At 55.3% G+C, this 16,752-nt stretch overlaps 1 protein-coding gene across 1 annotated transcript; it reads right to left on the bottom strand.

Moving 5' to 3' along the window:
• Positions 1-421: 421 nt before the first annotated feature.
• FOXRED2 (FAD dependent oxidoreductase domain containing 2) lies at positions 422-14,898 on the bottom strand. The gene is made up of 9 exons (XM_025882251.2): positions 14,738-14,898; positions 13,708-14,256; positions 11,945-12,196; positions 11,533-11,796; positions 10,597-10,763; positions 8,018-8,183; positions 6,475-6,716; positions 4,982-5,152; positions 422-1,584 (listed from the first exon to the last, which is right to left on the bottom strand). Exons 2-9 carry the CDS (start codon positions 14,253-14,255, stop codon positions 1,340-1,342), a joined length of 2,055 nt encoding a protein of 684 aa, XP_025738036.2. The 5' UTR covers position 14,256; positions 14,738-14,898; the 3' UTR covers positions 422-1,339.
• Positions 14,899-16,752: the final 1,854 nt, after the last annotated feature.

The raw sequence follows: 16,752 nt of genomic DNA, 5'->3' as shown, positions 1-16,752 counted from the left end.
ACCCTCTGGGACTAGGGAGAGATCTTTAGATGCTTCTGTCCCCAGGGACGCTCTGCCAAGTATTGTCACAGGGTAAGCACCTCCCCGGCAGGCTCGGGCTGCCAAGTGTCACTGGTCTAACATGACTGGAGGGAGAGGTATGTGCAGACAGGCAGTGGGCCTGGTGGTTGAGGCCAAGTGGATGTTTCCAGAAAAGGGTCATGGATCCAGAAAGCCCGCGTCCCTCGAATTCTGAGTGCATACAGGGACCCGTAAGAACCGATGAAAAAGCAATCATCTAGGGTCCTGGGCTTTGAAAAAAATCACCGTGATTATTTTCTGTACAAATGCTTTCCATGGCCTACTCCTACTTGGGACGAAAGTGCCTGACGGGAGTGTAGGAAGGGGGCGGATTCCTGGTGAGGAGGAAGACTGAGGGCATTGTCGTTGTCACACAAATGCAGTCAGAAGTGCCGCCTTGCACACGCTGAGCCAGGCTCCCTGTACAAACAGCACATCAATCCCCTTGGAAAGAATCCTCCCTGCAAACATGGGGACAGTTTTACAGAACTTGCTCAGGCAGACCAGAGGCAAGGTGTCGTTCAGGAGTTCAGAGGGCAGGAGCAGGGCAAAGGGAAGGTGCTGGGGAGGAGAGAGAAGACACAGATGCTGGAGATACGTCAAGGAGTGCCGTCTTGGGGCGGGTGCAGCTCTGAGTCCTGCTGCTCAGGCAGAAACCCGCGCAGATAAGGTGGCTTTGCAGGAGCTTGTCCCGTCTCTGCCTGGTGACGGCAGCCGGGCCTGTGATGATAAGCTGGGCTGGCCCAGCCTGGGTTCTGGAAACTGAGGTGGGGGCAGGCTGAGGCAGAGTGGCCCAGGCCTCAGGGGACCCAGACAGGGAGTCTGGGGTCAAATAAGCTCTCTGAGCTGATGTCTTCATCAGAGGCAACAGTCCCACCCGCCCCAGAGGGTTGAGGATGTTAGCGCTTAGGTTTAAAGTGCCTGCCACGAACCCTTTGACAATGAGGACAGTGCCACCTGTGACAGGGTCCGCCCGGTTCATCCGACGAGTAGACCCGAAGGAAATGGGACCGCTGGGCACTTGATGGGGACAGAACCGAGCCAGCCTGGTGCCCAGTGACAGTTCACTTGCAGACAAGCCTGGCTGTGGAAGGCGGCTCCCACCTGGCGGAGGATACCCTTCTCAGGATCCCGCCTCCCAGGCATCCAAGGACCAGACCAGAGGGGAGACCACTGCATGGCCACCCCTCAGAGTGGCCTTGGTCACCGTGATGATCTGAGTGGTCTCTGGTAACCATGCGTCGGTGGAACAGAGGGCTGGCTGGGAGCCACCTGGCGGTCACAGCTCCTCCTTGTTGCTGTCGAGGGGCTGGACCGGAGGCCCTGGGGCCTGGGAGCTACTTAGTGGCCCCTGGCCCTGGTCCTCACGGCGCCTGCCCACAATGGTGTAGTCCCGGAGGAGCCCGCTCTCCACTCCGTGCCGCCAGAGGCTCTCAGTCCCCAGGAGCCCCTGCATTCTCAGGTACCCCTGCTGGCAGAAGGGCGGCAGCTTCTGGTGTGTTAGGGTGAATAGGAAGCAGGATTCTACACAAAAGCAAAAGGAGATGAATGAGTAAGAGAGGTATGGGGAGAGGTATGGGACGCAGGGGTGCCGATGCCCCGGGGCCTCACCCAGGGCCCTCCCCCCCCTGAGCAGGGGAGCTGACTTTTGTGGGGATCTCACATCTGACCTGAGTAGCCATGGATCTCGTCCCTCCCTGAAGTTCAAAGGAGGGTGCCCTGACATTCTGGAAGAACGAGGCCCCAAATGGAAAGCAGACCACAGAAATGACTCAACTCCCAGAGATCTGGGCCCAACATGATGCTTTACAGGGAGCCAGTCCCACTGGGAGTTCAGCCATCGAGGAGCCGACCCTCAGCCTTCTCTTCTGGAAGTTGGCCTGGCTGGGGCCGGGAGCTCGGTGGTCAGTCCTGTTTTGAGCTCAGAGCTGCCTGCATGGCTTTATTCCCTCAGCCATCTCTGGGTTGCAAATACTGTGTGCACAGCACTGTTTTGAGCCCTGTGGGGGGTGGTGGTGGAAAGATAACACTGGTAAACAGCAGAAAGCTGGTACATGGGTCAAGTCAGCTCTATCAGGAAACAGCTGGGGGTATTTATTATTCAGAAATATGAAGAAACCAGAAGAACCAGAAGCAGTTCCTTCTGAGACTGAGGGTGGAAGTGAGAAAAAGTCTTTTAGCTAAGTGCTTATGTAACTTTGACTTAAAAAGCAGAAAAGATGAAAGAGATAGGGGCTCAGTCTTCTCAGGATGAGACAGGATGGGAAGGAGCAAACGTCCAAAAACTGTCTTAAGTCTTTTATCTCAAAACACCTGGGCACGTTACAAAGGATGTTGTGAGGCCCACATGGGTGAACAGGCTGTAAGGAGCCACACACAGAGATACTTCTAACGTCATTTCTGACTTTTGGCCCAGATGGCCCCTGGCAGAACAGCCCATGACAAGCCTCTCTGAGCAGGGAGGACGGCAGGTGCAGGGGGAGGATGGGAGAGCGGCAGCAAGGTGGCCTCTTGGCAAGCACCACCTTCTGATGACATATGTCACCCCTTCTGCAGGGGCCTGGTGGGGGGCAGAGAAGCCCAGCCGAGTCTGGGGCCAGCGCTAACAGCTGCACATCAGCTACGGGGGTGGAGGAAAGCCCACTCTGCCAGCTGGCCCTGAGTTGGGAGGATGCTTCCAAGCTGAAGGCAGGGATGCTTAGTGGCTTGTAGTGTTGAGCAGTGTCTAGGGAGTGGGAGCCAGGAGGCTCTAGGGCCTGGATGATGCATTCGTGGCAGCCGTAACCCAGGGCGGGACACGGTCCCTAATGGGCACGGCCATCTTTGGGTACTCCTGAAACCTCGAGAAACAGGCAGGGATTTTGTAGCTGAGATCTCTAGACCTGCATCGTGTCAATTTCCCAGGTGAGCATGCGGTCGTAGCTGAGTCTGCAGAATGCTAGCACTTCAAAGTTGCTTAGCCCTGTGCTATGAATTACCTCGGAGCATCCACATACATTTAGACAATTAGCCTACACTACTGTTTTAAGCCAGCTCTCTTAACATATGCATTTTATTTCCAAGTTGACCGAGGATGTTGCCTGGGGCGACAAGGACACCTGCTCTCTGACCTGCAGGCCAGAGACTGACCATCTCGAACCTGATTTGATTTGAATAATACCTGATATACAACTGGTGGTCAATATATGTTTGCTGAACAGAAAAGGGTAGGTATCCTAGGCAGTCAGGGGGTTTTAAAAAATACTGAAATTTGGCCTATTTATGTCAGTTCTCCCTCCAGGTCCTCAGACTTCTCTTGTCAGAGCTACCTTCCAGTTCACTAATCCTCTCTTCGTCTCTGTCTAATGTGCTACGTTATCTTTAGGTTGAGTTCCTTTTCTTTTTTAGATTTACTTATTTTAGAAAAAGACAGCATGTGAGCGGGGGGAGGGGTGGAGAGAGAGAGGGAATCCCAAGCAGACTTCTTGCTGAGTGTGGAGCCTCGATGCGGGGCTCGATCCCAGGACCCTCAGATCATGACCTGAGCCAAAATCACAAGTTGGATGCTTAACTGGCTGAGGCCCTCAGGCGCCCCTAGGTTGAGTTTCTAGTTACACATTTTTTCATTTCCAGAAGTTTTATTTGGGTCTTTCTGAATGCTGCCCAATTATATTTTCGATAATCTCCTTTTTCATTTCTTTACATATTTTAGACAGACTTTGTATCCTCTGTTTGTAACTATTCCAGTTCCCATAGTCTTTTTGGTTTGATCCAGCAGTTTGTTGTTTCTGCTAATGCTCCCTCTTGGCATTTTATGTCCTTTTGTGTTAAGTGCCTTTTGTTTGGGGGTGGGGGGTGGGTTCAACTTACTTGGAACTTTATCTGTGGGAACTTTTTGAGCCCTAGTTTTTTTTTAATTTATTTGAGAGAGAGAGAGAGCGGGAGGCGGAGCAGAGGGAGAGGGACAAGCAGACTCCGTGCTGAGCATGGAGCCCAGTGCAGGGCTCGATCCCAGGAACCTGAGATCATGACCCGAGCTGAAACCAAGAGTTGGTTGCTTAACTGACTGAGCCACCCAGGCGCCCCAAGCCCTAGGTTTTTTTTGTTTTGTTTTTTAATGTATATTTCTATTTCTCTAGTGTTATTTTATTTTTTAAAAGATTTTGCTTACTTGAGAAAGGGAAAGAGAGAAAGAGTGCACAAGGAGAGGGGAGGCGCAGAGGGAGAAGCAGATTCCCACTGAGTAGGGAGCCCAACGTGGGGCTCAATCCCAGGACCCTGGGATCACGACCTGAGCTGAAGGCAGACGCTTAACTGACTGAGTCACCCAGGTGCCCCTTTCTCTAGTTTTAAAGTTTGTTTCTTCACAGAAGACTTCCATTTACTTCTGTGATTTTTACACCATGACGACAGTGTGAAGTTTGGCCTCAAACTCACATGAGTGAAGCTTAGTGGTTAGAAATTCTCAGGGGAGAGTTTCCCTTTTTCTACCCAGAGCCAAAAGCATGAGTCTCCACCATCTCCCTCTTGAGAGTGTTTTCTGTTTCCTACTTGGGTCACTGAGATCTAAGCTTAAGTGAAGGTCTCTAAACAGGCCTCCCACCCTGCTCCAGCCTTACCTTCCCACCCCCACGTACTGGTCAGTTACCTAGGCTCTAAGCTACCACTGATGATTGGCAGGTATCCCACGTCCAGCAAGGGCTTTAGGCTTTTCTTAGAGTTCCCTTTTTTTCCCTGACAGTTCTTTAAAAATGACATTCTATTCAGCGACTTTAGCTGTGCCATACTGGGAAGGGTCTTTGTGAACATCTCATCTATCTTGTGGATTAACAGAATTCTTGGGTGTGGATTCTAGATATGAATCCTGAACACTCCACAGGGCATGGATCTGTCTCGTCTTTTTTCAACCTTCAGCTCCGTCCCTTCTAGGAACTTAGGTTACCTGCATAGAAGCTTCGTAAATCGGTGTCCAAACAGTTCTCCAGGAAGCGCCTCAGAGGTAGGATGTGCCCCACCGGGGCGGTCCAGTCTGTCAAGAAATCTTCCACAATGTGGTGGATGGCGGTGGGCCGAGGCAGGGCCCAGTCAGCAGGGCGGAACCTCACCTCCTGCTCTGTGGGTAGGAGAGAGGGAGTTGTGTCAGAGCCCGGAGGCTGGGCTTCCCATCCTGGAGCGGACAGCATGGTTCCCACACATCCCAGGTGCTTCCCTCGCTCCCTCGCGTTCAGCTTTCCCGACACACTCCGTGCTGGGCAGCGGCCAGCCTCTTCAATAGCCATCTGTGTGTTTGCAAGGCTGGCACAAGGAAGAGACTAGATCTGTTCCTTGTGGTATCAGAAAGCGGAACCAAGACTGATCACTCGCACTCCGTGTCTTTCTAAGGCGCACATGGACTGAGGTCCATTGTGACTGCTTCAAAACTGCTCTGTGAGGAGACTCAGAGGCCCGAGAGCTCACCTAGTCCAGCTTCGCACCTGGTGTGGGCTCCCTTCTGTGGCGTCCCAGGCCGACGGCCATTAAGCCATGACTCAACCATCCTGGCACTGGGAAACTCGATTTTAGGGGCGACCCATTACACTGTGGGACAGCTTTGACTAGTAGTTGCTTCCGATTCTGAATAGAATCCTGCATTCCTGTCACTGATACTACCTCTGCTTGTTTTTAGAGCATCATCTTCCAAGTGACAGCCCTTCAGTCTCTTAAGCAGGAGTCGTGTTCCCTGGGGGGGTGGGGGGGTGGGCAGGGAGGGTCATCTACTGGTAGCTACTCTGTGCCAGGTACTGTGCTGGTGTTTTGTTTTTTTTTTTTTTAGATTTTTATTTATTTTTTAAGTAATCTCTGCACCCAAAGTGGGGCTTGAATTCACAACCTCGAGATCAAGAGTCACATGCCCCACCGACTGAGCCAGCCAGGCACCCCACATTCTGTGTTATTTATGTCATTTATCCTACTGTTATCCCCATTTCTCAAATGAGGAAGTGGAGGCTCAGAGCGTTCAAGTAATGGTCCCTGGCCACACGGCAAGGAAAGCAGAGCTTGAGAACACTGCCTAGTTTTTCTGCGTTTTGGCAGCAGGCCTGTGTTGACCACTTCCAGCTCCTTTCCCCGTTCCCTCTGAGAGTTGGTCTCCAGGTCCCCTCCCGCTGCATGCTCGGCCTCCTTTGGAGACACACAGCAAGATGGTCCCTCTTACTATGTGGTGCCTGGAGGAGGTCACAACATTCCATGTGTGGCCTGCCCAGGTCACGGTATGCGCCAGAATCTGGGAACGCTGTTTCTTATTCCGGGACCTTCTGCCCCATTCGGTTTCTGGGCAGAGTCCCCCAGTGTCCTCTGTCAGCCGGGAGAGTTGTGTGAGAGGTGAGGTGTGACAGGAGAGAGACCCGCCCAGCTCCTGGAAGCCCGCGCTCGGGGGACAGCTGAGGCCCAGCTCACCGGTGGGGAGGTGCCTGTAGTAGTAGATGACGGGATGGAGGAAGTTAGACTGCCAGGCGTCTTCCGTGTGCCCCACAGACCGGTCATAAAAGAACACGTCCTTGTCGGGGCCAGAGAAGTTTCTGCCGTACTCCATGTTGATGACGAAGAGCCCATGCCTGGCCTTCCTTCCTGTAATGGTCTCCAGCTGGGCCAGCATCTGCATGGGGAACTCCTCCAGGTACTCAAATGCCGTGGCGTTCCTGGGGATAATGGGGGGTTGGCGCGACCCTGAGTGCCGCAGCAGAGCTGAGGGAGGCGTGTGCGTGTGTGCGCGCGTGTCTCTTGTACGGTGCACAGCCTCTGGTCATCCCCACGCACCTCATTTTACCATGACTGTCACAGCTGAGCTCTGGCTTACATTGGGACAGATCCCCGAAAACTCTGAGCAACCAGAAATGTATCTGGGGAAAGAGTGACCCAGGCTGAGAGAACAGTAACAGAAAAGCCCTGGGAGGGAGTGACTGCTTTGGTGTCTTCGAGGGACAGGAAAGAGGCCCGTGTGGCTGAAGGGGCCCTGGGCAGAGGGACAGGAGAGGGGCTCGGGGGTAGGTGAGGAGGGCTCATGTGTGCCCTGAGGGCTCCCAGCCCCTGGAGAGTCCTGAGCAGAGCTGATTGTGTGTGACTGGTGTTTTGAGAGGACCGCCAGGCTGCTGTGTGGAAAGCAGACCACGGGGCAAAGGCGGGAGGCCGCAGTTAGTTCAGGTGAGATGCTGGGCGTCTGGACCAAGGTGGCAGTACTGGAACTGGGGAGAGGCGGTCAGATTCTTGACATAATTTGAAGGTAGAGCTTACGGGGTTTATGGAGAGTCTGAATGTGGCGGATGGGAATGGAAGAGAGGAGTCAGGGTGATGGGATATCTTGTGCTGGGCGCTGTGAATGCCTTGTGTGTCCCTGAGCTTGGTGTGTGTGGCCCTCCCCGGCTTTGGGTCAGGCTTCTCCCGCTCCGACTGAGGGATTCCCCCTGCTTCTCACCTGCCACCTGTCCTCAGAGCGCCCTCACCCGCAGTCCTTCTCCCTCCCTGCTTTGCCGGGTGTCGCCTGTGATCTGCCACCTGTCACTTAACTGATAAGGAGCCAACACAGCCCTGGCCCAAGGGAGCCCGTCGATCCACACTGGTGGTACGCATCACTGTGGTTTACTGCTCACCCGCTTGGTGCCGACTGCGGGCTACCAGTGACCTTTACTCCTGCATGCAAGGTGTGATCATCCCCACTGTGCTGCTGAGAGAGAGGCTCAGAGAGGCTGAGTGACTTGGCCCAGGTCACCCAGGTAGAAAGTGACAGAGCTGGGATGCATACCCAGGTCTGTCTGCCTGCCTGTGGAGCCCGTGGTGTCGATTTCCCTGACGTTTTCCCCCAGAACGGATCTCCCCTGCCGCCCCCACCCCCCGCCCCCCGCCATGCAGGCTTCACCTTAGGAGGGGACCACCGGGCCACTCCATACCCGGAACAGGCAGAGAGGAGCTAGGACGGGGTGAATGGTGAAGCTGGGCTACTCACTCCTTCAACAGGACAACGTCGGCCAGCACACCGAACATCTGGTAGAGCCCAGAAGCCTCGTTCACGCGCCGGACGATGGAACTGGTCAGCTGTGAGATGGGGTGCTGGGTGGAGGGCCAAGCGACGCTGTGGTGGCGATGCTCCAGCAGGCGGTGAACAGCACGCACTGAAATCAGGCCAGAGGGAGGGACAGCATGCTGCCCTTAAGATCTGATCTTTCACTACCGGACACTGTCCAGTCCCCATGGACTTCTTGGAACTCAAGGCACGCTTGCCTGCGTGGCGCCGAGAGGATGCCTTTGGAGTGGGGTCCGCGAAAGCTTCCTACCAAGGGCTGGATGGACAGTGTTCTGGGCTTTGCTGCCCAGTCGGTCATGCTACTCAGTTCTGCTTCCGGGGCGAAAGCAGCCCTGGAGGGTAGCTGCAAGGGTGACGGGGCCAGCTCTGGCTCCAGGCCCCCACAGGACCCCTCCCAGCTGCTCTGCCAGCCCTGGACCCCATGCCTCCCTCTCACCCCGCTCCCCTGCCCACAGTTCCCCTTTCTCCCAGAGCCCCAGTGGGAGACCCTTTCAGCGCCCCCTCTCCTCCACTGCCTGCATCCGAACTGTCATGGAGTCCGAGTGACCCAAGAGCAGAAAAGCGAGAGCTATCCCTCTACACAGGGTCGGGGAACGCCAGAGCTAGTGGAGCGTGGGGGGGGGGGGCCCTGACGAAAGGGGCTACCATCTCCAGAGAGCCTAGCCCATTCTGGGGAGCAGGTAGGGACCAGGCTGGAAAGGTGAGGTGGCCCGGGCCTGGCAGAGCTTGGAATGGCACGCCGAGGAGCTCCCCCAGCTCTCGCAGGGGAGGTGGGGAGCTGCGCAGAGACGCTTAAGCTATAAGCACAGGGAAGGCAAGATTTTGTTTCAGGAAAGGGTGTTGCGGAGGGGACCGTGTGGCTGGATGGGAAGCCAGAGAGACCTGCAGTGGCAGGAAGACCAGTCAGGAGAGACGAAGAAGCCGTGGGTCAGGAGATGGAGGCGGTGGGCTGACAGAGATACAGCAGGGGGACGGACGGGCTGGGCGTCCGGAATAACCGGCCACGCGGTATTGTTCTGCGCCCTTCCTAGTTTCTCTTCTGTTGGCTTCCTCTGCCTTACTGAATGCTTCTGGTCTCCCCTGGGACCGGTTTCTCAGGTTGGAGCAGGATGAGCGGGATGTGCGTAGCCACACCGGCCCTCCCCCAGCAGGGCCCTCCGCTCGGCTTGTGGTAGTGACCACACAGCGGCCGCTGCCTGAGCGCCTGAGACTGTTGCCCCACGTGCCCGAAGCTTAGTGGTTGGCTGTGAGCTTAAGGGTCAGACACGTGTGGATTCAAATTACCCTTCTGCCATCCACTGGCTGGGTGACTTGGGGGAAGTTACTTAAGTTCTCTGTGCCCTAGTTTCCTTATCTGGAAATGGAGCAGAAATGACAGGATCTGCGGATTTCGTATTGGCACTAAAGGGACAGACTCTTCCATTCCGGGTGTGTGTGTGTGTGTGTGTGTGGTGTGGTGTGTGTGGGTGTGTCTGTGTGTGTGGGTGTGGTGTGTGTGTTCGATGTGTGTGTGTCTGTGTGTGCCTGTGTGTGTTCGATCTGTGGATGTGTGTGTGTGTGTGTGTGTGTGTGTGTGTGTGTTTGATCTGTGGATGTGTATGTGTTCGATCTGTGAATGTCCATTCCGGGTGTGTGTGTGTGTGTGTGTGTGTGTGTTTGATCTGTGGATGTTCATTCCGGGGGTGTGTGTGTGTTTGATCTGTGGATGTCCTGGCTAACACTCTCTCTCTGGTTTCCTTCTCTGACCACTTGCATGGGACATAAAATATATCATCTGGAAATCAAACATGGCTACCTTCCCCTGCCAAACTGGAAGGACAGTAAAATGCAAAAATGAGTATTAAGCCAATGGAAGTCATCAAATTAAATACAGAAATGCTGGGATGCAGGATGCAGGGTGCTTCAGGTGTTTGTGGCAAAATCAACTAACTGGCCCTTGTTAACACTCGCCCACCCAGCAGCCTGCCTGGAGTGCAGAACATTTATGCCCTCAGAACTGATGTAATCCAATTGTAATTTTTACTGAAATTTGTGGGTACCCAAAGAATCTGTGCATGATGCTTCATAGCTACAAGGTTCCCAGGTATTATCTTAGTTTGTCCTTAAGACAGCCCTGCGAGGGCGGAGAGTTCACCTCGTTTATGCCTCTGACGCCACGCCATCCAAAAGAGGGTTACGGAGAGGTCACGAAGCCTCACCTCTAGACCGCTCTGCTAGGGAGGAACCCCCACGAGCACTCCTCCAGCTCTGCCTTCTTGCCAATGCATGCTGCTTGACTGGCACAGGGCTTCAGCATGTAATATGCTACCCCCAGATGTACTTGCTTTCACACCTCATCTGACGCTTTTCTAGATCTATCCTCAGCCCACGAAGACCTGTTGCCCTCTGTCCCAAACAGGGGAATTTAAGACAATCGACTACCGACAAGCACTCCCATGAAGGCTGCTGCAAATCAGGTTACGTTTACAAAGCCTAGGGATGGTTCTCTCTGCCGGGCTCACCTGTGTATCGGAATCCATGAATGAAGCCCCCGGCAGACTTCCGGTAATCCACAGAGTGGCTGGCGGTGCCCAGCACAAAGAGGCCCCGGCTTCCTTTGGACTCATAGCTAGCTTTGACCAGCGGGTACTTCTTGCTGAACTCACCCCCAGAAGACAGTCGGAGGGACCTGTGAGTAGAAAGCGTTGTTAATAAAAATCACTGCTGTGTATGAAACGCTTACTATGTGCTCCTCACTGAGCTAAGCGTACGTCATGCTTTATATTGCTTATTGTGTTGAAACCACACCAGGACCCTAGGAGCCGGGTATGATGATCTCTGTTTAACAGATGGAGTAATTATTGAGGCTCAGGGTGAAGATGTGGTGGGTCGGGGACAGAGCCAGGATTCGAGCCTGACTTGAGGCTAGGCTCTGGGCTCCGACCGGGCCCTGGGGGACCTGCTGGGCAGGGGTCTGCTTCAGGCCCTCCAGGTTCTCCTTGTCTGCCTGCGCCTTGGCCAGGGGAAAGTGAGACACTGGACGGATTCTTTGATACCAAGCCTTGCCAAGGTACCTGGGGCAGCAACGTCTCAAGCAAAGCAGTCGAACACGCAATTATAAGTGAAGTTGGCAGCTACCATTTTATGAAGCGTATAGTCTATGCCGAGTACTTATTCTGCCTGATGCCCCCTTTCCCGTCTCTCGGGTGGAAGATCACGACGCAGATGAAGACCCACTGCTGCTGCTGCTCCAGGATGGAGGGCCTCTGGGCCACCCATCCTTGTGAGGACAGTGAGCTCACGTCCTGGGCAAGGGACCAGGCAGCACCCATGTCCACTCTGACGGTGCCATCCTGAAAGCCCTGCTGCTAGCCCATGGGATGGTGACTCTCTGCCGCCGGGGAGGTGTCAGAAGGGGTTCATGAAGTGACCCCAGCTCCACCCCTGTGTGGACTCACTTGTTGAAAATGGAGAAGTCGAAGTTCCAGCCCAGGCAGCGGATGACCCGGTCGTAGGCCACGCGCATGGCAAAGTTGTCGCTGTCGTCCTGGGGGAGGGTGATGGCGTCGGCACTCTGGTTGCCTTCCTCCAGGAAGAACTTCAGGGTGACGTGGAATTTGCCCTCGCGGTCCTTCACGACAGCCAGATCCGTCAGGTCGGACTCAAGCAACCCATCCAAGGACTTCAGCTGGTAGGTGTCCAGCAGGCCATTGTTGATGGCCCTGGGGCCCGAGGGAAACGCCAGGAGAGAGAAAGGAGTCTGAATGGGGCACAAGGAGATTCAGAGGAAGGGGCACTTGTTCCAGTGGGGTCAGGAATGGCTCTCAAGGGGGCTGGTGGTACGGAATCCATGAGCAGCTCATAGCGTACCTGAGGTCTCCTACGTAGTGGGTGGCCCATGACAGTCGGACCCGGGAGCGGCTCAGCATGTGGATAAAGTTGGTGACACCCAAGATGTTCTCTGCTGTCTCAAAGGCAGAGTTCCCACGCCCCAGGATCAGCACATTCTGACCCTCGAAGTCCTTGGGGTCCACGGACACAGACTCGTACCCCTCTACATATTCAGAGCCAGGGAAGTCAACCTGGTTGGGGACTGACAAACCGGTGGCCACAAGAAGCACACTGCAGGGAAGGGACAGATGGAAGACGGCTTAGTTTCTGAGCTGGAAGACCACGACGTGAAACTCACTCCCTGCCCCTGCTGCCTGGCTGGCCCGCCTCCCCCAGGCTGCTGGCTCCTAAAAAATCCACAGGAGAATGTCCCTTCATTCATCCGTTTACTGACCTATCCCAAAGTATCCGAGAGACATCACCCTTGCCCCTCCCGGGCCCACTCCAGTGGATGGTTCCCTTTACCCCGTACCGGGATGATGCCAAACACAAGAATTAGTCCAACTCTCTGAGAAGGGGACACATGAGAACTTGAACAATTCCCCTAATGTTGAACACAGCAGTTAGGCCAAGTGTGGCTCTCAGTGGTGAAAATGAAACTTGGCGGTCCACTTTCCTTTTTCTGACAGCTGGGCAGATGCAGGGGACTGCCGAGCAGGAGTTCCGTCTCAGGCCCCTCCCGAGTGTTTCGTGCATCATCTCATTGCCTAAAGAAGCCCTGAGTTGGTGTTATTTGACCTGCTTTACAGGTGAGGAGACACAGGCCCTGTGGGTCTATGGCCTCCCAAGCTCCTAGGACAGCAAAGCCAGAATCCGAAATCAGATGGGCGTGATTCATGCTGGCGGGCATTACCTTCCTGTGCGGGGCAGCCAGGCACTGGCTCCTGCTGCCTGCAGGATAGTTTGATTACAGGCGGTTTTGAAAACAGAACCGCATGGCCCGTAGAAGACATCGCACCCCCTATGGCTCCTTGTTTTCTCACCCTTGCCCACCCAGCTGAGCTCTGAATCTCCTACGCTGTTGCCCGACTGTCTAAAACGCGAGGGTCCCAAGCTGACAGACCCCTTCTTTCCCTGGGCTGGAACAAGTAAGGGGCAAGGCTGGGCCTCCGGCGAAGGGCCTGAGAAGATGAACTCCGGGCACTTGCCTGGAGCCAAGTGGCAGCCCCATAGCCGGGAAGGGAAAGGCAGTCTGGTGTAGCAGAAAGAGCACAGGCTTCGGGGTCAGGAAGACACAGGCTCAGAATGTGTGACATAGCACCAGTGACTTAACTTCTCTGGGCCTCAGCTCTTCATCTGTAAAACGAGGATCAGTGAACTGCCCCCAGGGTCCTTGTGAAGACTGAATCAGGGCAGTACAGTGTGTGACTCTGAGTTTGGGCTGTCTACACAACATTAAGCTTTCTCCCAAGCCAAAGCAAGCTAAAACTGATTGCTGGCAGCCCTGCCTGTGGGGCCTCCCACTCTAGTTCAGATCTGAAATCCCACTGAGCCCATCTAACACTTGTGGGACACTTTCCCCGGAATGTCTTCTGAGGAACACTAGTTCTAGGAGGTGCTCTTCAGAAAGGGCTTTGTGGGTACATAAGCTAGACGATGCTGAATACCCAAGGTTGGTGTCACAGTGAACGTGACAAATGGATAAAAATCTCTAAAAAAAAAAAAAATTATTCTCTCATTTCTTCCCCATGTACCGTCCACCAAGGGGTGCCAGCAGGTCAGCTCTAGGATGGGTTCCTTACCTGCACCGGTGTGCGTGACCCATCCCGTCGGTCAGGATGAAGTAATGGCCGTTCCAGGCCTGCCGGTCCTTGTTCAGAGTGACGTGGGCAATGGTTGTGTTGTACAGCACGTGGAGCCCCAGCCGGTCTGCGAAGTCGTCCAGGTAGCGCACCATGTCGCCCGCGTCGGGGAAGTAGGCGCGGGAGTAGTGTCTGAAGAGCAGCCGGGGGTCGTGGCTGAGCAGAGAGTTCCAGTCGTGGCGCAGATTGAACTCGGCGTTGGCCTTGCCCGTGTGCCGCTTGTTGATGCTGATGAGCTTGCGGTGGCGCGGGTAGCGCGTGAAGAAGCTGCCGGGCCGCGGGGCGCGCTCGAACACCGCGTAGTCCCTCCCGGCCCGCTGCAGGAAGTAGGCCATCTGCAGGCCCGCGGGCCCCGCGCCCAGGACGCAGTAGTCCCGGTGACGGGGCGCCGAGGTCTGGGCTGGGCGCAGGCACAGAGCCGGGTGCAGGACGAAGGTCAGGAGCAGCCCCGGCGGGCCCCACAGCCGGGCCGCAGCCGAGAAGCCCATCCTGCGGCAGACCACGGATGTGAGGCCTCGCACCCTGGATGGCCCCTCGAGGCCCGGGGAGATGGGAGAGGGGCAGGGGCTCACCTGGCCGCTCACCGCAATCTGAGGTTGAGCCGGGACCGGAACCCAAGGTCCTCTGAGCTCATCTGCCTGCCCCCATCCTTTCAAGCTCGGATCTGGGGCTCCCCCCAGGAAATCCGAACGCCTCCATCTCCTCCAGGGCCTCGGTTCCCAGGAGCGCCACCCCCGTTCTTACTGCCATGGTAGTACGAGGGTGGGTGTTCCCCCACTCTTCCCCTAATTTAAGGGGTGCCCAACACCCTTCCCGAGCCCTCCCCAGCTTAGACCCTCGGAGGGGGCCGGTCTCTTAGGCCCCGCCCCGCCCTGGAGACCGAAGGAGGTGTGGCCTCCGGGCCACGCCCCCGCCAGGTGCCCGGCGCGCCGCACTCCTCGATCACGTGACAGGGATGGCCCCCGCACACCTGCCGCCACGCGACGCAAGGCCACACTCCTGCCGGCGCGCGCTCTCTGGGGGCCAATCTCCGCGCGTGCGCGGTGCCCACGCCTACAGCGCCTGCCTCTCGGCACCGAGCGCAGACCTCTCAGCCGCGCGGGAGACAGCCCGCAGTCGACTGAGGCCGCGCTCTGCCCGCCGGCGCGGCGGCGGCCCCGCCCCTCCCGTCCGGCCAATGGCAGGGGGCGGAGTCACGTGCGCGGCGCGCGGCACGCCGGGAGGGGCGGGGCGGCCGCGGGCTCCTGGCGGCGCGGGACAGGCGTGCACGTGTTGCCCGGGGGCCAGAGGGTCTGGCGCCGCTGGGGTTCGGGTCGCGCTGGGGCGCAGGGCTCTTGTGTTAAAGCTGTACCTCTCCACGTGCAGGGGAGGCACGGGAGCAGATGACTTTGGTCTTACATTCCACCATTAACGTAGCCAGACACTCGTTGGCTACCCAGTTTTGGGGGACTGGAAACCAGGTCGACGTCAGGACAGAAAAAAGCAACAGGTGTTTGCTACAGTGATTCAGTCTGTTGTTTGCTAAGTAACATGCATGACTGGCTGGCAGTCTCACCAACCAGGAGAGGTAGGCGATTCTGTTCCCCACATTCTGTCGTCACTGGCCAAATGGAGGTTTAGCAGTGATTTGCCTGAGACCAAACGGTTAAGTGGAACTTGGAATTAACCCCCCGCCCCGCTTACGCCAAGTTGTGAGCTCTTTCCAAAAAGTTTATTCGTCATGTTTTGCATTCTTGGTAATGTTGTAAACAAAGTGGCCCATGATAGGCCAGTGTAGACACAAACCCGCTGCTCATGCCCAGCAACTGGTATGGCTGCGGAGGGAACGTGAACCGCAGGAGGATGATCCTGAGCCACCGTTCAGGTGAACTGGTTGATCGAGGCTGGTTTTGCACAGGTGGAATGTGGACCCTGCTTTAGATTTACAGGGGCAGAATGTATGCCATTTTGAGAGAGGTACAGGAAACTTCAAGGGGCATTAAGAAGTCCAGTGATATGGGGCTGAGGGTTCTCATGGAAGGCAGCCATGCCTGGTGTGGAAAGAACTCGATGGTCTAACTGCATGGCTGGAACTTCTTTTTATTAAAAATTGTCCCTGGGACCTCTCTAGAGAAGTCTTCCCCGACCTCTCGAACAAAGTATCCACTAGGGAGTGCCACTTATCTATTTATAGCCTGTATCTGCTTCAGAGAAAAGGTCCACAGAGCAGAAATGATCTTACTCACTCTGGTGACCTCAGGGCTTCCTCCAGGATCTGGCATACAGCAAGCCATCAGGAAGCATTTGTTGAATAAACTGTGAAACCAGACAGGCTATGCAAAGTACCTTACCAAAAATAAAAAGGTCTACTCAGTTGTTGTGAAGATGTGAGAATGCGTGCTGGCAAATAAAATTAAGTACCCGAATTAATTGTTGGTCTTATTTGGTTAGTAGAGGGAAGTCAGGACTGATAAAGTGTGGCAGGGCCTTGACAGTGGGCTGACAGGCAGGGGGATGCGGTGGAAGGTTTGAGTCAGGACTGAAGCCATCAGCTTGATGGCCCCACGCAGGACGGGTAAAGTAGGGGACAGATAAATGAAGCAAGTGGAAGCTGGTGCATTTTTTAGGGCCCAAGGCTGAAACTGACTTCCACCTGCCCACTCATCTCAGCTAATCCTGCTGGACTGCACCATGGGTCTGCAAGAGGCAGTTTGGTGAGGCCCAGGCCCAACTCTGAAACTCCATGGCACTTGTCACTATATTTTTAACATGTGCTTTTTATAATCTACCTATCTTGAAGACTTCCCAAGAGGCATGTTGCATGCCCTAACTTTAGCAAAACCAGTGTTTGGTTGCTTTCTGAGGCTCATTATTATTTTTTAAAGTTTTATTTGAGAGAGAGAGCATGAACAGGGGGAAGGGCAGAGGCAGAGGGACAAGCAGACTTCCCACTGAGCGGGGAGCCTGATAGGGGGCTCAGTCCCAGGACCCTGACATCATGACCTA

Source organism: Callorhinus ursinus, unplaced genomic scaffold (assembly GCF_003265705.2).
Source record: "Callorhinus ursinus isolate GAN/ISIS: 27379988/994484 unplaced genomic scaffold, GSC_fseal_2.0 scaffold48, whole genome shotgun sequence".
Taxonomy (NCBI): Eukaryota; Metazoa; Chordata; class Mammalia; order Carnivora; family Otariidae; genus Callorhinus; species Callorhinus ursinus.
Note: the sequence above shows the minus strand (reverse complement) of the source record. Positions and strands in the feature narration are given on the sequence as shown.